This window comes from Chelonoidis abingdonii, chromosome 1, assembly GCF_003597395.2.
Source record: "Chelonoidis abingdonii isolate Lonesome George chromosome 1, CheloAbing_2.0, whole genome shotgun sequence".
Taxonomy (NCBI): Eukaryota; Metazoa; Chordata; order Testudines; family Testudinidae; genus Chelonoidis; species Chelonoidis abingdonii.
The window spans coordinates 271,735,730-271,760,040 of NC_133769.1; the positions used below are offsets into that span (position 1 = coordinate 271,735,730).

At 42.6% G+C, this 24,311-nt stretch overlaps 1 protein-coding gene across 2 annotated transcripts in view; it reads right to left on the reverse strand.

Annotated features, from left to right (window-relative positions):
- UBAC2 (UBA domain containing 2) overlaps positions 1-24,311 on the reverse strand; it is a 190,267-nt gene that overhangs the window by 15,725 nt on the left and 150,231 nt on the right. Inside the window, exon 6 of one of the 2 annotated variants that reach the window (XM_075061513.1) lies at positions 8,831-8,961. In XM_075061513.1, the coding sequence (XP_074917614.1) occupies positions 8,831-8,961 (131 nt within the window). Of the gene's footprint in view, positions 1-8,830; positions 9,077-24,311 lie in introns of both variants that reach the window. The other variant, XM_075061512.1, reaches the window with a different exon arrangement.

Below are 24,311 nucleotides of genomic sequence, written 5' to 3' on the forward strand. Positions count from 1 at the left end.
GCTAAAAAGCTATTTGGTTCCAGCAAGGCGTATCAAAGACTGAGCAAAATCTGAAGATAATTTCCCCAAAGCAGTGAGAGAGAACTGGTTTGTGAGTTAAGGGATCAGATTGTGCCATCCAGACCACAGAGGTTTTGGGGTGTCTAGTGGGATCTTACACCTACCAGGAGCCCCATCTGGTAGATGGATAGACACCTGGTCAGCTAGACTTATGCAGAGAAACCAGGAGAGGTAGGGGTGCAGTAATCCTGGTAATTGTGACAACTGGCTATTAATTTAGAATATTTTCTATGTACTATAGTAGCACCCACTAGTGCTTCTATACTTACAGATTTGTCAGTTTCCATGAATAAGGTTTAGAAGAAAGGGTGAAGTCAGCATCAGTCTCATTACCTGCATCAGTACCCAGAAAATTTAATATTTTTAATGAATTAAGCACCTAAATTTTTAAATCTATGAAAACGTGTCAATAAATTGTAATCAGAGAAGTGGGGCACACTAATCTGTAAAAATTACCATCTATGGACTTTGACACATTTGAACAAACAGGTAAGAAACACTTCAGTAAAACTGAGTTATCTATGGTTAGGAACATTTTTATTTAATATGGTGCATTTTAGAAGCATGCACAAAAGAAGCCAACCTCAGTAGCACCCAAAGAGTTTTCATACTTGGCAAGCTTTGAGTAGCAAGCCCCTTTTTGGAAAAAACTTCTGCTAAAAAGAGAGGTCATGGAATAAATTTTTACACAGCTGGATAAGTAAGGAGGCAGCATCACTGGCCACACAAATTGATATTAACTACAGTTATCAGAATGTACAGTTTGCTCCTAAAGCCCTATATGTTACAGTACTCATGCAATGATAGCATATGAAAAGGGTTAAAAGAATGAGTGCATGCCCCTCACCCAAGGTGGTTGTGAGCTACAGTATTTAAGGTTTTATTGCATGCTCAGCTTGGAGACACCCAAGTGTTTTATTTGCACAGGATAGAATAAAGTCCTTCATGTGCTCTAGATTTCCCTAGAGATAGCTGTGCATGCATTTCACTATCATCTTTTCAGTTATTGTTGCTGTAGGAAAGGCAGGCCCAGGTAGTGAGTTTTGCATTTCTCTCTGAAAGTAGAGAGAAATGCAGTCACTCTTCCCCTCTGGAAGATAGTTCCATAGTCTTGGCCCTGTAGCTGAGAAAGATTTGTCTCCTGCTCTCATGAACTTCATTCTTGAGGATGAAAGATTTGCAGTTCCTGCTGCTGCTGAGGGAAAGATACCAAAAAGGCCAAGAGTGAAGAACACATTGAGGAGTAATACAATCAATGAGATGAGGCGTGGAGTGTTATTGTGCAGGGAGAGAATGAGAAAGTTTAAATTTAATATAGGAGGCAAAGTGAGAATCAGTGGAAGAATCTGAATAGGAAATCACATGCAAGCAAGACAATCTTTGCATCAGGCTTTTGGAATGACTGAATTAAAACAAGATGGGTATCAGAGAGGATGAGATTACAATAAACAAGAAGGATTATAAACAAGGTGTGAAGAAGTTATTAGCTGTGGGGATCAGATTTCAAAAAATCTGTAGAAAAGGAAGCAGCAAGATCTGTTAACACATGAATGTGCTGGAAGGAGAGACAGAAGACATGCTAAGCCGTGCAGGTCTGAATGGTAGGAAGGACGGCGATCTTGTTCACAGTGATGCAAAAAAGTGAAGATAGAAAAAGGTTAAGGAGGGGAAATAATAAACCTGTTTTCAACCAAGTTGTGCTTGAACCTCAACATGCTGCACTGTGTGCTGAAAACACAATCCTTGTTCGCCAGGGCTTTAAAAGTCTCCAGCTGCTCCCTGCAAGTTTTGGGCCTCCACTCTGCAGTTTTCTATCTCTTTGCTACATCTTATGTGCCTATTTCTGTGTTCAGAAACAGTGTTACCAGTGGCTGGATGCAAGGCAGAAGCTCTTCATCCAGCTATTTGCAGCTCAACCACCTGTCTGCCTGCAAGTTTTTCATTGGGAAATGAAAGTCATATCCAGTCTCTGTTCAGAGGCTGATGTACAGATGTGATAGCTCCTCCCCTCTTCCAACCAATGTTTTCACTCAAGCCTGGTACCCAGCAAGAGGAACCTCAAGGGGCTGGAAAATGGAAGATATGTGGGAGGAAGAGACCTGACAATGGGAGGGAAAACAAAGCAAGAAGATGGAATAGCCATAGGAGGGGCCCTTAAAATCCCAGAACCTACCTTGAATAGAGAGAGGAGAGAGGCTGAAGAGTTAGAGAAGCAGAAGCAGCCATCCCTTCAATCCTAGAGCTCCAGACCAGCCATAACCAGCCAATAGACCTAAAAGAACTTCCCATGTTTGCTGGTTCTGCAGAGTGACTTTGTGGCAGGAGCAGGACACTCAGGGAAAGGAGGGAAAGGAAAAAGAGAATGAGAACCAGAGAGTAGCTGGGGAGAAGAAAGATCCAAAGAAGAACCAGAGATTAAAACATAAGTGTGGGGTCCAAAGGGGACTCCAAGATATGGGAAAGACTGGGGATGGGGACAAAGAGACACTCAGATAACAGAAAAGAACACATGGGGGGGGGCTGTGATGGGGAGTACAAGCCCCAGACTGTCCATGAGAGGACTGTCCCAACTAGCCCCACGCCGAGACACCTGGAGCATGTGTCAGGAATGGAAAGGGGAGCTGAAAGAAGAGGACTTAATTAAGTTAGAGGCTGACCAGGAAAGAGCGCAGACCTCCACTTCTCCCTCTATGACAGAAACCTGGGACTCCTGGCCAGCTAGGCAAGCCGCCCTGCAAATAGGGAGATCAGGCCCAGGAAGACCGGCTGAACAAACTGCCTGTTTGAAGACAGGCCCTTGGTAAAAGGCAAGGGTCCCACCAAAGACTTCCTAGATGAATCTCTTTTGAGTTCCTTCTTTCCTGTTTTCCTTGGGACTTAAGGGGTGGAATTGGAGGGTGTTGTAGCCAGAAGGCTAAAGTTCCACAGCACCGGATCCACAAGAGGCAGTGCCTGCCTTTGAGACCCCAAGGCAGAGTGCATACTGCCATGTCAGTCACAAGAAGCAGGAGAGAGATCTAAGGGAAAAGAATATTGACTCCTAGAGAGAAGAGGAACAGAAGAGATAGACAGGACAACCTACTTAAAGAGTGAGGGGAAAAAATGGACAGAAAATCAAAGCAAAGTAGAAGAAAAAGTGGAAGAGAAAAGATAATCAAGAAATGGAAAGAATGCAAAAAGCAGTAAGAGAACTTGTAGACTAGTAAATTTAATTTGTTTTCAAGAGTGTGAATATATAAAACAAAGTTTATACTAATCTTTCAGAATTTTGGTGAGGGAGGAAGCTAAAGAATTCTTCATCTGTGGAGCAAGTTCACCAACAGCCAGCATTATGGGGGTGAAAAAACAAACAGAAAATGCTGTGGTAATTGTATAGAAAAGAAATAGCTAGCAACTGACAAAGCACCTTGTTTAAGCATAGTAGCCATAGTAACCAGCAACCAAGACAAGACCAATCATTTAACTACCATAACAACTGCAGTTTTTAAACAAATGCAACTGGATTCTCCAGACTGCTATATGCAGACATCATTATCAATCTATCAGTAATAATTTATACCACCATTCAAAAGGAGGTACATCAGGTAGCAATCATGATGATCCAAGCTCAAACCCTACTGTGGGTTCAGTCTACTTCTCCAAATGTTTGAGTGTCCAAGAGTACAGGGGTTCTGTGAGTTATTCCACTGTACTCCATGTTACCCTGGGTTTGGGGCATAACATCTAGAGAGAATGGGAAAGGAAATGGAAATTTTCAAAGAAGAAATGGCCAGTGAACATAACTGTTTCCATAGAAAGTACTACAAGAAAATCCTGCTTTAAACAAACCATTGAACAATACAGGAGGAAAGAATAAGGAGTTGAGAAATTCTTTTACACTCCTAATTTTTGGGGTAGTAGAGAATAATCAAACATATTTGCCAGCAGCTGAATACTTTTTTTTTTCCAGTTTCTTCCACTGTGATATTCTCTTTTTTCAGTTCTTCCACTCTCTTTTTTCAGTTTCTCTCTCTCTTCTCTTATTTTTTCCTTCAGAATTATTTTATTTTGGCCCCTTTAGTACTTACTCTACAGGCTACTGCATTATCCTGTTGTTCGCTAATTTTGCTTTGGTTAAGTCTCTCTTTCCCTTTGGTTTATTCTTCTTTGAGGTACTCAAACTTAAAGAAGAAAGATGAATTCAAACTCCCCCTTAAATCTCCTTTAAATTTGGGGATTTAAAGTTGAACCTCTTCTACCTACCTAAATTGCAGTCTTATTGTGTTGGATTGTCTCAACTTGCTGGGCTCATTACAACAGTTTCTGTATTTCTTCTAGAGAACTGAAGTACAGATTTGCTGTGAAAAATGATGATAAAATTGGTGCCTTCTTAGAGACAGATCATAGTTTGTCCTGTTTGCTGGGGTAAGGGAAAGAGCATAAGGCAACTCCTTACTCCCTCAAGCTGGTACACCATACCTTCCTGCATGCAAACGGAAATTGGCTACACCAAACTCCTGTGTTCCCCACATTAGGTAAATGGGTGGGAATGGGCAGATAGAGTCAAGAAGTGCATGGAGCCTAGACTCCACTTCCCCAATGCAACTGGTGATGTAGCTATACTGGTATGTAGGGATGAATATGCTGCAACAGGTCACAGCTGTCACAGTTTACTGGCTCCTGAAGCAACATGGAGATCAGGAGGGGGACTGAGAGTCAAGGAGTCAATCTTCCTCTTGGGCTGGTTTGGGGGCAGCATAACAATGTACTTGCTCTAGATTGCCAATTTGTGAGGTATTCTCCCAGTGTGAATTCAGAGCCATATTTGCTAACTTTAATTTTTTTTTAAATGTATTTGCTACCTTTTACTACTGTCAACCTTACTGCTCTGGGAGAGTGAACCAGATTCTCTTATAGTTTGTACATCACAAGTAGAATTATTACCTAGGTTCTAACTGTAAGGCCACCTATACAACCCCACTGTCTTCAGATTACACACTCAGTTACACCTGTGTAAACTCACTGAAGGCAACAGGTTTGCACAAGAGTAACAACATAATCTGAGGACAATGTTAGACCTCAATCTTCTATTTATTCATGAAGTTTTAACAAGTTTACAAATTACTGCTATGTAAATATCAGAAACAACAAATCATTACCGCAATTAGCTTTTTTTCAGAGACATTATACAGGAATATAGCCATCAGATCTTTCTATTAAATAGGATATTACTATATTACACAGCAAGAAGCATTACAACACCCATGATACATTGTTTCTAGGGATTTTATTAAACTGAGTGAAATTGCTCTCTCTCTCTCTCTCTCAAATTTATTTAGCAGATCAGGCATATCTATCAAATGTCAACATTCAAAAATATTGTACAGATGTGCTTTTTTGTTGCAGGTTAAAGTAGTTTAGTTAGACATATATTTTTAAACAGTCAAGTATTCAATCATGATTTGGACCATTTTTCATTTTTGCATCAACCCATACTGGAATCTGAGCCCTGCTTTTGGTGATTTGACTGGCATCCAGTAAATTGTATGAGTCAAGAAAAACTGGTTACTAGCTTTGCATACCAAACCTTTCTAAAGTGTTGATAGATTAACACCATCGCCTTCCCTTCGTTGACTTTGCTGGGCATTCACTAATATAGCAATAAGAGACTCAAGGATATGAATAGTATATCGGTGAATGTGTCATGTGCATTATGAAGAGGTAAGCCAAAGGCTAACTGCCTTCTTATTTGACTGAAGTGCACCAATAACCTGGTAATGGGAACAGTGGTTGTAGTGGAAGTATAGGGCAAAGAAAAATTAAGATATGCTATTAAAATATGGTTCATTTTTGTTTTTTAAAAACTTTTTCAAAAACTATTTCTGGCATAAGGTGGATAATTCAGTGCATCTTTCCACAATAGAAAACAGTTCTTAGGAGAAGGACAGGACTAAACAATAGGGACACATTTTTTCACCTACTATTTTGAATGTATTTACTCTTTCTTTTTAATATTTTAAAATCCTTTTTAAAGTTCTCTTGATTATTGGGGTCCTTTCTGCCTCCTCTTATTTCCCAGAAGTTTAGCTACCCCTTTTACAGCAGTCTGTGGCCAAACAGTCACTTTCAGTTTAGTTCCTATTACAACAACTAACTTTGGAGCATTGAACGGTTCCCAGTTTAGTTTTTACAATAAACACTAGGTTAAAGTGATTGCTGGGGGGCAGAGAAAAGATCATTTGCAACTGTCTGGGTTGTACATCAAGACAATTTAATAAAATTGAAGTGAAGCTAACTGTGAAGAATAGAATTATGTTATCAGGAAGGTAAATGAGGGACTGACACTAGAGCTGTTCTAAATTGCCTTAGGTAAAATTCATATAGTGTTAACACACAGTACAGGACAACCCCTCAGTACATTTCTGCAAAGGGAATCATAGAATCATAGAATATCAGGGTTGGAAGGGACCTCAGGAGATCATCTAGTCCAACCCCTTGCTCAAAGCAGGACCTAATCCCCAACTAAATCATCCCAGCCAGGGCTTTGTCAAGCCTGACCTTAAAAACTTCTAAGGAAGGAGATTCCACCACCTCCCTAGGTAACCCATTCCAGTGCTTCAACACCCTCCTAGCGAAATAATGTTTCCTAATATCCAACCTAAACCTTCCCCACTACAACTTGAGATCATTACTCCTTGTTCTGTCATCTGCTACCACTGAGAACAGTCTAGATCCATCCTCTTTGGAACCCCCTTTCAGCTAGTTGAAAGCAGCTATCAAATCACCCCTCATTCTTCTCTTCTGCAGACTAAACAATCCCAGTTCCCTCAGCCTCTCCTCAGAAGTCATGTGCTCCAACTCCCTAATCATTTTTGTTTCCCTCCGCTGGACTCTTTCCAATTTTTCCACATCCTTCTTGTAGTGTGGGGCCCAAAACTGGACACAGTACTTCAGATGAGGCCTCACCAATGCCGAATAGAGGGGAATGATCACGTCCCTCGATCTGCTGCTAATGCTCCTACTTATACAGCCCAAAATGCCGTTAGCCTTCTTGGTAACAAGGGCACACTGTTGACTCATATCCAGCTTCTCGTCCACTGTAACCCCTACGTCCTTTTCTGCAGAAAGACTAGCTTACCCAGGAGTCCTTTTCAACCCAAGCTGTGATTTTTATCAAGCATTTTATTTAGTGTATTCCCTTAGCTGAGTCATTCTTCTCCTTTTTAAATATAAAGATCTCTCTGATATAAACTATCTTCTCTTGAAAATGATACCCAGAAATGCCAGGAGAGCTGAACCCCTCATGTTTTCCCCACATCTTCAGACTGATATCATCCTATTGACTCTTTTAGGCTAAATTAAATTCAATAGTAGATATAAGAGAAGTTTATCAGTGTTTTCAACCCTGTTGCAAACCATACTTTTAAAAGCAACTAGTTTTAACCTTTTACATTAGCACATCTTGTTCATTCAGATCAGATCTTTCCACTCCCTTCCTTTTCACACTAGCTCCACCCAGCACATAACATAGCAGCTGAATGTACTACTATATGGCTAAAATTCACAGGAATAAAATGCAATTCAGATCTCACACAGACAATTATTCATTCTCATGTAGCTTGTAGTTAAGTTACAGAAACCAGAGGTTCATATGGAGCCCACATCTTTACCTGGCTTTACTAGACTGCCAATATATATACTCTAGGATCCTAGGAGAAATACAAATCAAGGCATCAGCTGCTTTATTTTACTGTCTTACAGGAACAAGTAGATGAGCACCTGCCCTCGTCCACTCCATCAAAACTGAGAAAAATAAAGAGACTAACAATCTAATTTATAGCCAATAAAATGTAAGCAGTAATAGGAAAGCACTGTGGTTGAAGTCTATAGGAAAATTAGAGATCGAGAATTGTGTGTGCTTTCATAAAGAAACAAGTACTGTGCAATATGGGGATGTAATCCCTCCTATTTACTCATGCAAAACACTGAACTACAGAGCTGACTTTCAAACTCTCTGAAGAGGATGGTAACTCTTCTGACTGACAGCATGATCTGGAGCATCAGGACATGCTAAGTTTTAATTGTGGCGTTGTCATACGCCCTTGTCAGCCAGGCCTACTGGTTCAAGTAGTAGTGGTCAGAAGCCAGGAACAGCAACATAGGTCAAAGCTGTAGTCAGGAATCAGGGCCAAGGATCACAGCCAGGGCCAGGAGAGTGAGTCAAGAGGCAGGTCCATTGCTAAGGCTGGCAGGGGAGTCCACCTTGTTGCATGGACATTTCCTGGAACTCCTTCTGGGCTTAAATACAGTGCCTGGACCAATCTGGAGCCATGAAAGAAGCTGTCAGTACAGCCTCCTGAGGTACACAGGTCCAACATGGTTGCTGGGTAGCAGCACAGAGGTAATGGCCATCAAACAACCTGCAGCCCTGGGTTCTAGCCCCCGCATAACCTCACAACTGTGGGCTTTGTTAAATCACTTCACACCTCAGGCTCATTTTGCTACTGGTAAAACAGTGCGATGCCACCTATCTACCCCTAAGTTGTTTTGTGAAAATTAGTTCATGTCTTGTAATGAACTTTAATAATATAAAACCTACGTAAATGTTCACTAACACTGCAGAAGTCTATGAAATAGTAATTACATAATTCCAATAGCGAAATTTTTTAAAAACAAAACTATGCTTGTTCCTAAATTAGATCCACAAATTACAATTAACCAAAACCCCCTTCCCTCCATGTTTTCATTACTCAGAATAATCTTATACTTTAACAAATAATTTTATTTATACCTGCTGTTGTCTTTGCCGTCTCATCTGTGCAAACTGAGACATCATGATTTGACGATCCAGTAATTCCATTCTCTGTCGTCTCTGGATGTCCACTGTTGCTCCCATTCCTACTCGAATCTCGTTGTATGGTTCTGCAGATGAGAATATTGGTTCAAGAGTCCAAGAAAATATCTTTGCCAGCCAGCTTGGAACACAAAGCACTTGATGAACTTTTAGCACACTACTGCTGTAGCACATCCCAGAAATCTGAAAGCAAAAGCAAATAAAAAAAAAATTACCACACACAGCCTTAACTGGCTGACAGAGGTATGCTGTTCTTTCACTTTTTCAAGGCAAATTTGATCTGGTGTATTTAGCCAGAGTCTTCAGTGGAGAATCCATGCCTCAGTGAATACGGATATAACACTACAGGATTTCATCACCCTACACTTCCACTACAACCACCAACTATTATTTTTAAAAGTCTGCAGATTGCATTACTTGTGACTCAAATGTATTTCTTGTTTAGGAGTAAAGCCAAATACCAGCATAGTGACTTGGCAAAATTCAAATAGCTAAAGCTTTTGATCTCTGGTAAAGCAAATTATCCTGGCTGGCCCTAAAGTGGATGTGGGGAAATAGGACCTTGATACCACAGTATTGTGAAGATTTTGGGCACTTGCTTTAAAAAACACCCAACAGTACCCAATGGCCCATGCTCCATGTTAAATCCCTGGAGCTGGGGAATGTAAGCCAATCAGCATCCCTCCTGCCCCTCGCTGACCAATGGGTGCCAGAGCCTCCAAAAGGAGGAGGGAAGGGGGAGCTCCCTGATGCCTCCCAGAGTCTTCTCTCCCTCCCTTTCACTGCTGGCTCCATCAAGTTCCCCAGCCTGTTGAGACAGGTGGAAGGCATTTCTGCTTAAGTTCCCACCCCTCACTCCCACACAGAGAAAAACAGATATAGTCAAGTTGAAGCTTTAACAGTGGGGATTTCATAGGGTCACATAACTAAATTGTTACCTGTTTCAGAGTACACAGACTGTTACTTAAAAAAAGACAGTTACTCACCTTTGTAACTGTTGTTCTTCGAGATGTGTTGCTCATATCCATTCCAATTAGGTGTGCACGCGTCGCATGCACGATTGTCGGAAGCAACACTCGGTGGGTCGGCTGAGGTACCCCCTGGAGTGGCGCCCTTATGGCGCCAGATATATGCCCCTGCCGACCCAGCACCCCCTCAGTTCCGTCTTGCCAGCTACTCTGACAGTGAGGAAGGAGGGCAGGTGTGGAATGGATATGAGCAACACATCTCAAAGAACAACAGTTACAAAGGTGAGTAACTGTCTTTTCTTCTTCGAGTGCTTGCTCATATCGATTCCAAATAGGTGACTCCTAAGCCTTACCTAGGCGGTGGGGTCGGAGTGAGATGTCGCGAAGTGAAGGACTGCTGAACCAAATGCCACATCATCCCTGGACTGCTGGACTACGGCATAGTGGGAAGTGAAGGTGTGCATGGATGACCAAGTCATTGCCCTACAGATCTCCTGTATGGGCACATGGGCCAGAAAGGCGGGAGACAAAGCTTGAGCCCGAGTAGAATGGGCAGTGAGGCGGGCAGTTGGGACATGAGCCAAGCCATAGCATGTACGGATGCATGACATAACCCAAGACAAGATTTGCTGTGAGGAGACCGGTAGGCCTTTCATCCAGTCTGCCACCGCTACGAACAGCTGGGACGTCTTTCTAAAAGGTTTTGTTTGTTCGATGTAAAAGGTGAGAGCCCTACGAACATCTAGGGAATATAGCTGTTGCTCTCGTCACAAAGTGTGCGGCTTCGGAAAGAAGACCGGGAGGAAGATGTCTTGGTTGACACGGAAGGCAGACATCACCTTAGGGAGGAAGGCGAGGTGTGGTCGCAGCTGTACCTTGTCCTTATGGAACACCGTATATGGTGAGTCCGCTGTGAGGGCCCAAAGTTCCAACACGCACCTCGCCGATGTGATAGCAATGAGGAAAGCTGTTTTCCAGGAAAGGTACAGAAGCGAGCAGGTGGCCATCGGGTCAAAGGGGGCACCCATGAGTCTAGATAGGACCAGACTGAGGTCCCACATAAGGGCTGGATGACGAACTTGCAGGTACAGACGGTCCTTGAGGAACCTGCTGACCATAGGATTGGAGAAAACGGGGCGCCCGTTCTCACAAGGGTGGAAGGCTGAAATCGCTGCTAGGTGTATCCTGATGGATGAGACAGCTAGGCCTTGCTGTTTCAGGGACCAGAGATACTTGAGGATGGTAGGTACTGGAACCTCCAGAGGGACAGTATTGCTCTGGGCACACCAGCAGGAGAAGCGTTTCCATTTGGCCAGGTATGTGGAACTAGTATCCAAGAGTACCTGCTGCACTGAACTAGAGCAACGCAGCTCAGACTGAGTTAGCCATGCAGCATCCATACTGTGAGATGGAGGGATTGCAGGTCTGGATGACGTAACTCAGGAACACGGCAGGTTATCAGATCCGGCCACAATGGTAGAGGAATTGGTTTGGTCACCAACAGATCGAGGAGTGTGGTGTACCAATGCTGTCTGGGACACGCTGGAGCGATTAAGATTAAGAGGGCCTTGTCCCTGCATAACTTGAGAAGGATCTTATGGACCAATGGGAACAGAGAAAAGGCATAGAGCAGGTGGTCTTTCCATGTATGGCTAGGCGAGCGCTTGCTGGCCACGTCTCTCCCTCTCGTTCACAGACTGTACCATGAGGGAACAAGCTTGGGGGTGAACATACAAATATTCATAGTCCTTAGAGGGCACCATGTATTTCCTCTCCACCTCTCTGGCTGTGGGAGGAATAGTTGCTGAGGACTGCCAGATCGTATTGGCATTAGCCTGGATGATCCGAATGAAAGAAAGGGCAACATGTGGGGGGGCATCGGCCGAAAAAATGTCCACCACCTCCTCCACCTGGAGGTACATGTTCTGTGCTATCCTACACAGCAATTCCTGATGTGCACGAAGATCTATAGGCAGTGAGCCAGAGGAGGACGTGCCTGCTACGGCCTCATCAGGCAAGGATGAGGAGGACACCCCCGGTACTAGCAGATCCTGGGGAAGGTCTGGTTGAAGAGGGTCTGGTTGCCCTAGGTCTCCCACACTAGTGGCATGGGCCTGATCTGATGGCAGGAGAGTCGCCTCCGAGGCTACCAGGGGGAGGGCGGCTCACAGTGGCCTCAGGCATCCGAGGCTCTAAATGGGCAGATTGAGAAGAGCCTGAGGGGACACCTTGGGCTTGGTGGTGTGCCCAAGGAGTCCAGAAGGACCACTGTGGGGGTCTGTGACGATGTGGTTCTGGCGGGACCCAACTGAGAGTGCCAAATCAGGACCAACTGCTCAAACAGGGCAGTCACAGCCCAAGGCTGGGGTTTTTCCACCTCTAAGGCAAACCAAACCAGCCAGACAAAAAGGACTTCAGTTTCACCCTACTGGCTAACTGCACATCACAGGCATGCAATGTTCGGCTTAGAACAGCTCAGTCCCAGTATCACCACGGCAAGTCGGCCACAGCGTCCTGGGGATGAATGGTTATGAGAAAACCAACACGCCAATAAAAGAAAAGGTTCTTCAATACCGAAAGACGCAAAGCCGCCAGACCGGTAATATACACCTCAGACTCTACACCTCAAATCACGCTGTTGCCGATCCTTTAGAATCTAAAAATCTAAAGGTTTATTTATAAAAGAAAAAAGATCAGAGATGAGAGGCTAGTAATTGGTAAACTGAATCAATCTATACCAGTAAAGTAGGCAAAGTCCTTAGTTGCAGGCTTGTAGCAAAAGATGAAGTAAACTGCAGGTTCAAACTTGAGTGCTCTGGAGAGCATCCCCCGCTTGGGAATGGGTCATCATCTTTGTGGCACGAGCTTCAGATTGTGCAAAGTCGCCTCCAGGAGGTAAGAAGCAGGATTGAAAGACAAAATCGCGAGATCAGGCCTTCGGCCTTATATAGACTTTCGCTTGGTGTAGAACCCCTTTCCTCCCTTCTCCTTTTGGCTATGTGGGAAAGTTACAGCAAACATCGTGAGTTTTGCATCACATGGGCCAGTTTCTGCTCACTCAGTGGTCCAGGCGTACCGCCTTCTCTACGGTAGTTGTGTAGATTGATGGTCCTTAATGGGCCATCAAGCAGGCTAAGCAGAGCTCGACACGCAGGCTTGTCTGAGACGTTTTCCAGTAAGCACAGACAAGTTTGAAATAGCCAGACAATACAGCAGCCAAATATTCATTAATTCATCTACAAGAAATGATACAGACATACAGACAGCATAATCATAACCAGTAACCCGGTCTTAGACACCTTATATGACCCCCTTTACATAGAATTTGGTGCCACTACAGAACCTTGGTTGCAACCCATGTTTTATATGGTCCCAGTTTATATCAATAACGTCACAGGGTGCCTGATTAGGATCCTGTCCTTCATCTTGCCCCTGGCTAGCACCATCAGTGTCATGGCCCTGGATGTGGTAGCTGTTCCCTACTTGAGATGACGTCGAATTTGGTCGTGAAGGCCAAGGCAGGGCCGAATGCCCATTGCAGAGTTGCACTGTCCCACTCTGTCACTCCGCACCTGAGAGCTGGAGACTGGTGCCGGGATCTCGGGCGGTTCCGTGATTAGGACGGGACCAATGGTCATAATGGTGCCGGGAGGCCAATCTAGATCTCAACGAGGATCTACGGCCTGGGCAGTGTCTGGAATGGCTGCGAGACGATCGGTGCCAGGACCGGTGTCGGAAGCTAGATTGGTACCGATCGTACCAGGAGGGAAACCTGTGTGAGGCGTAGCAGCACCACGAATATGACTGGCACCGAGATGGGGATAGGTGCCAGGACTGTGAGTGGTGCCATGTCCGGGACCATCAGAGGGATCAGGACTGCGACCTGGACTGGGACCGAGATCAGTGCCGAGCTGTCTCACTCTGCAAGGAAGGTCACATGAAGGCTGGTTTCCCCATGGATGGAACAGTCCGCACCAACAGTGCCAGAGGGTGAGACAGTCCAGGCTCTGTCAGCATGATCAGGACGTGAGCGGTGGAGAAGGTCTCCAGAGTGGATGGCAGGCCAAGCTCAACCATAGCGTGCACTGGGGAGCTTGTGTGCACCAGACTCAATGGCCCTTGCGGCGCTGGAATTGACGGTGCCGGAGTTGGAGCCTTTGTGGGACTGGTCCTGGGGATTGGTCCTGCTTTGAGCAGGGGGTTGGACTAGATGACCTTCCGAGGTCCCTTCCAACTCTAATATTCTATGATTCTATGTCGGTCCAGCCCGGTCTGTTGCTCCAATGGGGGCACAGGTGGTCTCTGCAACTGTACAGAAGCAGCTGGTGGTCTGTGCTGCTTCTTGGGCTGCGGAGACAGCGAATCATGTCGCGTCTGTACCGGTGCCAGAGACGTCCGGTACCGAAAGTCTTTGCTGGTGCCGGGTCGTTCCGGTGCCGGAGGAGTGCTTCAAACCGACGGCGCCTGGTCTGCAGGTGGTACCGAAGGTACCGGCCTATGTGCTGCTTCCATTACGAGCTGTTTTAAATGAAAGTCTTGCTCCTTTTTTGTTTGAGGCTTGAAGCCTTACAAATGCAACACTTATCTGGCTGATGGGATTCCCCCAGGCACTTCAGGCAGGAGTCGTGGGGGTCTCTCGTAGGCATCGGTTTGAAACAGGCCGAGCAAGGCCTGAAACCTGGAGATCTGGACCTGGCCCCTGGTACTGGGGAGGAGGGAAGGGGATAAACCCTGTTTCCTCCAAATGCTATCTACACTATATACAAAACTTACTATTAACTACACTATAACTGCTAAAAACGATTAACAACTACACTACACAACTATCTACAGTACAACGAGTAAAGCTAGGAAGGTGGAGATTAGCTATGCCGCGCTCCACAGTTCCAACAACCGTCATGGGCGGTAAGAAGGAACTGAGGGGGTGCTGGGTCGGCAGGGGCATATATCTGGCGCCATAAGTGCACCACTCCAGGGGGTGCCCCAGCTGACCCACTGAGTGTTGTTAGGGTAAAAATCTTCCGACGATTGTGCACGCGGCACGCGAACACCTAATTGGAATCAATATGAGCACGAACTCGAAGAAGAATAATTAAATCTAGCAATTTTTCTAACAATTTTTTTTAGTTTATCAAAACCCTATTAATTTTTTAAATGGCAGCACTAGAAAAGTTAATGAGTCTAACCAGAAGCTCTCTCTTCCTAAGAGATTCCTTCTGTAATAGCCTGTTAACGGGCCAAGTCCCTACCCCACTTTCAACAAAGTGCACAGCCTATAGGGTCCACATTTACCTCCTCTCGAATTTTGCTTTATTGCTATCACAAAACCAACATGAACTTCAGCCTATGTTACATCTATAAGAATGGCTGTTTTTACGGTTTTCTCCAAGGCCATCTCTGTCCTAGCTCCTTACATCCCACTTGGCACTAACTCAGTGGTTCTCTAACTTTTGTACTGGTGACCCATTTCACATAGCAAGCCTCTGAGTGCGACCCCCCCTTATAAATGAAAAAACACTTTTTAATATATTTAACACCATTATAAATGTGGAGGCAAAGTGGGGTTTGGGGTGGAGGCTGATAGCTCGTGGCCTCCCATGTAATAACCTCAAGACCCCAAGGGGCCCTGACCCCCAGTTTGAGAACCCCTGCACAAGTCATCATAATTGCCACCTTGAATTCCATTACAGGGCTTTAGCCCCTGCAGCTATGATGACTCAAGAGAAGAGGCCACTTTCCTTCAGAGTGTCTTGGAGTCTGACCCAAGAACCTCTGGATACCAACTGGCAGAGGGCACTGGGGTGTAGGGGGGTACAGAGATTCCTAGCGTTCACCAAAAGAATGTCATGTAAGGTCTCTAATAAAAGTCACCGGTCATCATAATCATTGTGAGATGTATGTATGGAGAATATGTGAAGAATTATGTATATATATTAAAGTTTATGTTCTCTAGGTCATAGTTAAAAACAGGTCACTCAAAAGTAGTCTATCTTGAGACAAATTCTTCTAGGCATCTGATGGGAGACACTTACCTCCGGGGGGCGGGGGGGGAAGGGGAAAGGGAGGAAACCACTGTGCAGTGTGTCCTACAAAAAGGAGTCTACTAGCATTCTAAGATAAATCCTAATGAAGAGATGGTGGAGACTTCAGAAAAAATCTAACAGGAAGAAATAAACAGGTGATGAGGGGAAACTTATCTTGAGGTTAACATCAAAGGTCTGTTCTGGTATATTTAGAGGAGCAAAGAGACATCCTGCTATTCTTTATCTAGGAAGTAAATGCACGGTTTGCTTTTACCGAAAAAAGGATCTCTACCAAATCTTGGTGGAAAACACAGGAGAGAAGTTTGGGTGAGATAAACTTCTTTAGACTGGAGGATAACTTCTTAGTTAAATTTAGGCTTTAGAATATGCACTATGGAATGTTGTTTTACATATAACCTTTTGTTCTCATCTCTCACTGTTTTTTATTTGAATCTCAATTTTTTCTTAAATATATTTCCTTTTGCTTTTTATCTGAACTCAAGTGCTGTGCATATGACTTGAGCGGTGGTGTAAGGTAAACCCTGTAAACTGTAGTATAGTGTCCAAGTACCACCCTCCCCCCGAGAAGAGCACCTCCCTTTTTTCCACCTTTTGTCTCGTTTTCTAGTGCATTCTCAATGAAATTCTCATTCTCAATGGATGAACAATAGACATTTATGTAATCAGAAAAATGCCAACAAAGTTGATTCACATATAGTTTTTCCTTTACTTGCAGCAATAAATTCTACATTCCATGCAGAGGTTAGTAGAGTCCAAGCAAGTAAATATTGAATGAATGTGGGGTGGTTATAATCCTTTGACATCCTTGTTGTGATGATCATTTTTACAGTTCTCTTTTGCCATCACTGGTCTCTTCCTGTCTCTGTCACACAGCGCTATCACAGGTTATTGCTTGTGGCATAACAGATCAGAAAGTCATGTCACAAACACTGACATTTGTGATGTCACAAATGCTGAAATGACTGTAATACTTCTCAGTGCACGAAGGGCTGTGTGTCATCTTGTTACCATCTGCCTGCTGAGCAGTCTTACCTGTACCTGTACCTGTACAGTCTTACCTGTACCTGCTAGCTCCTTAACACAACCAGCCTGATCACCACTTAGGCAGTCTAAGTGTATCTAGCCCCTGTTCACTGGATACTCATAGAAATCCCATATCCTGTGTTCCCAAAGGAATCAGAACTGGAAGGGACCTTGAGAGATCATCTAGTCCAGTCCCCTGCACTCAAGACAGGACTAAGTATTATCTAGACCATCCTTGACAGGTGTTTGTCCAACCGGCTCTTAAAAATCCCCAATGATAGAGATTCCACAACCTCGCTAGGCAATTCATTCCAGTGCTTAACCACTCTGACAGAAAGTTTTTCCTAATATCCAGCCTAAACTGCCTTGCTGCAGTTTAAGCCCACTGCTTCTTGTCCTATCCTCAGAGGTTAAGAAAAACATTTTTTCTCCCTCCTCCTTGTAACAACCATTTATGTACTTGAAAACTGTTATCATGTCCCCACTCAGTCTTCTCTTCTCCAGACTCAACAAACCCAATTTTTTCAATCTTCCCTCACAGATCTTTAATCATTTTTGTTGCTCTTCTCTGGACTTTCTCCAGTTTCTCCACATCTCTCCTGAAATGTGGCACCCAGAACTAGACACAATACTCCAGTTGAGGCCTAATCAGTGCAGAGTGGAAGAATTACTTCTCGTGTCTTGTTTACAATACTCCTGCTAATACATCAGAACGATGTTTGCTTTTTTTGCAACAGCGTTACACTGTTGATTCATATTTAGCTTCAACTGAAATGAACTTCCCCGTAATCAAAGAAAGATTTTGATTGGCTTCCAAACCTAGACCAAGATTGGGCATGGGAGTGGAAGCTTTTTTATTTCCTCTCAACTACATCCCACATCTCTACTAAAAATCTATTATAAGGGAACTAAACCTACACCAAAAACTTGCTAATGTCAATCAGAAACTAGCCTATGGCTATAAGCACTATAACATGAGTACTCGCTCAACATTTTTCTTTACTGTCCAGAACAACTAGTAGAAACTATTGAGCACTCATCTGTCCATTTTTAAAAAAAGCATTGATTTTCAAAACAAACTAGAACTTAAATGAGCTCAGCAAGTAACAGCATAATGTTACATCCGCAACAAGAACAAAAAACAAAGCAAATTATGACAGTTAAAGGAAAATATATATCAGACTTGACAAATCCTGCAGTGTGACTAATGGTGTTTTAACCACAAACAGAATAATCTCCATGCCGATTTCAGATACAATCATAGCTCTGAGTCACTAACAGCACACAGTCAAGGGACAGCATGTATAGTTTCGGTACCTTAAAATGTTTTTGTCCCAGAAGGGAAAGAGTGCATCAAAGAGAGTTAGAAATAACTATCCGACAAAATTTTATATAAATTTATATAATTTTTTACAGTAAATGGTTATCATCATAATGTAAGATCTATACTAAACCACAGAACAAAAAGCACAGAGTGAGAGAGAAGACTAGTAGGTGAGGGAGCTAAAGGAAAAAGAGTGGTATATACCACTTGTGTGTCCAAAATGTGTTCGTGCGTAACCTGTGACTAGCTTGGTCATTAGGTGTCATTTTCATGATGTTTTAACAGGTGGTTTTTATCCTGGCAGTTCCTGTCTTCCTTCCTCCCTCAATCTCCAGATGGGGTACTGAGGCACAGAGAGGCTAAGTGACTTGCCCAAAGTCATATAGAAAGTCAATGATCCCACAGCTGGATCATCCTTCCTACTGTGTCCAAAATATACTTCCTGGCAAATATAAAATTTGAAGGAAGAGTTCTCTGCAGCACAGTGAGCCTGCATAGTTGATCTGCAGGACACTAAAATGTCTCAAAAAGTATAAATGCATGGAACAATGCATTCAACCGTGAAAAACACTGTTTAAATGTACACTGTTTTAATTCATCCTACCACTTCCATATTTGTTAATTTTTTCTTTAATGTCACTTCAGATCCTTCGTGATTTACTACTGCAGTTATATAGTTATTAGCTGGACGTGCACGCACCTTTTAACACATCATTCACTTAGTTCTAAAATATTTTTATGAAATCTAAGCTTTTGAGGAAGAGATTATTTGCATATTTCCAACAAACTCTTCAAGAGTGGAATTAGGTACAGTGAATACATCTTGTGATGCAGCTTGGTTTAATGTCATGCCCACATTTTAACGTCACATATTTCCAAAGAACTTCCTCTTCAGCTAATTCACATGCAGAGTTTGGTTTGTATCATCTTAAAAACAAGACTTGAAAAAGTGTAGGTATAGAAATTTTGAGTGACTTTTTGTAAAAAAAGATTTTATTTTTGTTACTGACCTTTTGAGAATCTCTAGTGCTTAAGGTCTATTAATTTACCAGTAAATTATGTTAATTACAGATCATTCAGTGATCAAACTATATGTATCTGACTTTAAACAATATATGTCTCATTGTTGAAAGGCTATTGCCCACATAGCAACAAGTATTCAGAAGTTTAAAAATTTTAAAAAGCAAAATCACTGTGCAAGTACTTGCTGGCAGTTGCTAAAACAAAACAAAAAAACAGTAGGAACATAAAACATTTGGGATTTTGATCTGCCAAAGTAAATCAACCCAGATAAATTTTACTTTCTGGTAGCTTGAACATCATCACTTATGATGTTTTCTAACACAATTTTAGGACCCACTTCTACAGCATGCTGAGAGAACACTCGCCATGTTGCAAAATATTTGGCACATTGAAGATGTGAGGTCCTTGCTCTGAAAGGATCTTTTACTATTTATTATATTTTACAATTTCTTAACTTTATGTCTTTCTGCTAGTCCTTAATATAAATTTCTAAATCCCCCTGCCCCACACACAAAGTCAACTACCTCCTAAGGCCTTCCCCCTGAACATTAGCCCTTTAAGAAAAAGGAAGTAGCTGTGGTTTCTTTTACATTCGGTAAAACAAACACAGAAGCTCTAAGACGACACTCTACGTGACAGACATTTCTGTACTATTTTACTAAGTGAAATGTTTACAATTTAACTAGCTTTATCTGAAATCCATTAAAAAGGAAAACTAAGAGAAATAAGCAATGGATAGACCAGTGCGGAAAGTTCTGCTCATGGAGGGTTTTTCTGTTGAATGGTCCCGCATTCACATAGATTCAAAGATTTTAAGGCCAGAAGGGAACATTTAATGATGTACTATGACCTCCTGTATAATACAGACCAGAACTGCAACAGTAACTTGTGTGTGACTAACGCACATCTTTCAAAAAGGCATCCAGTCTTGATTTGAAGAAGTCGAGATAGAGAATCTACCACTTTGCTTGGTATTTTGTTCCAATGATTAATCACATTCAGTGTTAAAAATGTGTGCCTTATTACTAATCTGAATTTGTCTGGATTTAACCTCCAGCCATTAAGTTAAAGAGCCCTTTATCTTCATGGGGAAAAAATACCAGGTCCTACTTATACACCATAATCAAGTTACTTCTCAGTCTTCTTTTTGATAAACTAAACTAATTGAGCTTTTAAAATTTGTGATTGTATGGCAGCTCTCAAATCATTTTTGTGTCTCTTTTGTTCAATATCCTTTTAAAAATGTGAACACCCAAACTAGTCACAGTATTCCAGTAACTGTCTCGTCAATGTTGTATACAGAGGTAAAAATCACCTCCCTACTACTCACTACTCCTCTTTTTATACATCCAAGTATTGCTTTAACCATTTTTGTTTTAGCATCATGCCACTATGACCCCCTAAACCTTTTTCAGAGTCACTGCTCTGAAAAAATCTAACACTCTCACTCTCTTTGTTGACGTTACTCTCTCAAGTCAATAGACATCTTTCATATATAAAATGTTTATAAAGTATAAATCAGAAAAACCAACAAGATGTTGGTACGGTAACAAAGCATATAGGTGTATTTTAAGGTTGTGATGCCTTTCCTTCCCCATATCTGACTCTCTCAACTTTTTCCATGAACTACTAGTCTATACATTTCTCCTCGATGTACTTTCCATTTGGTTATTCCACTTCCCCCAACACTTCCCTCATTTATTTTTTCATTTCCCTGACCTTTGATTTGCTTCCCCTTCTCACATCCAATTATTTCATAGATTGTTTTCACCCATCACTTCCATTCCTCTGTTTGTGTTCAAAATGCTAAGTTACAAGTTCACTGCTCTAAATCTCTCCTAGGCAATACTTTCAGAGGCTGGAGATAACATAAATCACTCTTTACTGCTTAAAAATAGACATTCTAATTTAAAAAAATACATAAGCACATACATAACTTTAAACAAGTAAGAGTAGATCTTCTGACTTCAGTAGAACTACTCTTATGCTTAAAGTAACATATACAGTATTGCCAACCTCAGGCATTCAAAAATTATGAGACTGGCTAAACATCATGGTCTTTTTAAAAATCGTAAATTTGGGGTTCTTTTCTGGTTTCTGAAGCTTTCAGATACACATTGCTTCACATTTTCAAGCTTTTGTCCACAAGCATAAAAGCTAAAACTCACTTTAAAATAAGAAAGAAAGCTGAGCTTCTCATGCAATCCCTAGATTCCAGCAACTGGGGCTTTAAGAACTCCATAAAATATCATAGACTCACGATAAAATTGCAAGAGCTGGCAACACTGCCTATGTGCTTAACTACTCTCCTGAATAAAAGCCAGAATAATATACACAAACAAAAAAGGGGGCTAGTGCACTGTACTATTGCATATTGGCCTACTTTAAACTTTAACAGAATGAAAGAGTTGCATGAAAATGAATCTGAATGTCAGAGCCCTAAATACGAATCTCCATATATGTACCTTTTGTGATGGGGCAAGGGCAGATGGCTACAGTAAAGTACTGAGGAACCGGTACGTTAGCCCCAGGCTAAACAAATCCCTAGTACTGTGGTAACCAAATGGCAGTTGCTCCAGGTTAATCAAGGCACCTGGAGCCAATTAAGATCTTTCTAGAAGGCAGTGGAGATAGCTACTTTTCTAAACTCATCAATCATAGGCAGCTAATCAGCACCTGGTTTAAAAGAGCTCCTCCAGTCAGGCTGGGAGGACGAGGAGGAAGAGCACGTGTGAGAGCCTGGGAAGCAAGAGGCACAGGAGCTGAGACTGAAAGGGTGTGCTATGGAGATTGAGGATTATCGACAATCAAGCATTATCAAGCAGAGGAGAAGGTCCTGTGTGAGGATAAAGAAGGTGTTTGGAGGAGGCCATGGGAAGTAGCCAGGACTTGTAGCTGTCATGTAGCTGTTACAGGAGGCACTATAGACAGCTGCAACCCGGGCCCTGGCTGAACCGGAGTAGAGGGCGGGCCGCGGGTCCCCCAACTTGCAACTCCTGATCAGACACAGGAGGATTGACCCAGACTGTGGTTCCACAGAGGGGAAATCACTGACGTGAGCAAATCCCAATAAGCACAGGACCACCAAGGCAGAGGAGAACTTGTCACACTTCACATACAACTACTATACATAAATTAACTGCTGCCTCAGTTTTCAGTGCACTATCCACACGATTACAATACCATTTAACTTTGGAAAATAAGCCAATATTGTACACTTCTTTACATCAGTGTACTATAAAGTACTGAAGCATTATTTATATATTTCTAGAACATACCTCATCCTGAGCTGCATCAAAAGCCAATTCAGACTCCAATGCAATTTTGTTTGGCTTCAAGAGTTAATGACAAAAACACTATTAAAGTACTTTACTAACATTGATAACAGCCATTGTTATTCAGTGATGCTCTGTAAATGACCTAAGCCTAAAGGCTGCATAGAATACCGACCAAATGCAAGTAGAATTATCTTAACAGAATCTAGAAACACCAGGAAAATTCATAGCTACATGTGTTCTGATTTTGCACCAGATACATATATAACTAACTCTGAAATATTTGATTCAGGTGGGAAGGATTTGGGGCAGAGACATGTGGGGTAGATTTAGTTTTTTAAATACTGTGATACAGCTAGAAGGCAGCAGAAACGTTAGCAGGGCCTTTCCCTGCCAAGGGAGAAATTTGCTTTAGATTAACTAGAGCACCTGACTCCAATTAGAGCCACCTGACTATCATGTATAAAACCCCTGCTTCAGTCAGACAGTGTGGAGTTGAAGAGGGTTGTCAGTCAGATGCAAGAGTTGGAGAAGAGAAAGTTGATAAAGAGAAATAGAAAGTTTGGAGGAGCTGCGGTGATTGTGAATCCAGAAGAAACCTAGGTAAGGGCACCAGCTGTGTAGAAGGAGGCAAGAAGCCTTCACAAGCTGAAGTGGTGAGAGGAATAACCCAGGGAAGAACCTATTCAAGTGTTCACCAAACCTCAGGCCCTGGGTTGACCTGGAGTAGGCGGCCCAGTCCCTCCCTCTCCACTCCCTCCTCCAAGTACACTATGGAGTAATTAAAAACCAGTTCAGAGCAAGCAATAGCGCCCTGACCTACCCCAGAGAAGAGAAAGCCGAGACCCAGCAGATCAGTACCGCAATTTGCCACAATACACATTAAATAGCACAAACAGCCTAGTGTATTATTTTACCATAATCGCCTCCATTTTAGCAGTAGTTTAATATTGTTGAAGCACATTGTAACAGGTCATGTACTAGAAAGTACAAATGGTTTTAGCCACCGCTTGGAAAATATCCTCTTTCTTATGAGAGCATGACAAGCATGTATCTTCAATTAATAAAAAAGTGTATTGAAAAAACAGTATCTCCTTCCCTCCCCAGCAAAAAGACATGCTAGGTATGCTACTGTTCAGGTTATTTCAAGCCACTGACAAATTCATAGTCTTAAAGGCCTTGGCTACACTACGCCTTTATACCAAAATTTAGCCATCTTTAACCAATTAACCCTACCCTCCACATCTATCTAACCCTTTATTACAAGATATAAAGCTGTTAAAACTTGATTTCTGTACTCCTCCTTGACGAGGGAGTAGTGCTGAAATCAGTTTGCATGTCGATTTAGGTTAGTAGTTGCCAGCAATGGGACAGTAATTGCTCTCCGGCTAGGATCTACCCAAGTGCACATTGTTGACTGCTTCTGGAAAGCCATTCTGACTACAGATTGCACTTGGCTCAATAGACAGAAAAGTCCCCTCGCTTAACTTCTGAATTTCATTTCTGTTTTGCCCATCAAATGGAGAGCTCCACCCATAGGTGACCATGCAGACTCTTATCAGACACAGGTGTAAGTGCAGTTCTCCAGAATCGAAAAAGATCTCCAAGCATGACTGCACGACTCGGTACTGATCTTGATCGCTTGTATGGGAGAGGATTCCTCGCTAACAGAACTTCGTTCCTAAAAGACGAAATGAAGAAACATTTTGAAAAATTTCCAAGGCCATGATGCAGAAGCCACACCAGACTCAGTGCAGTGCC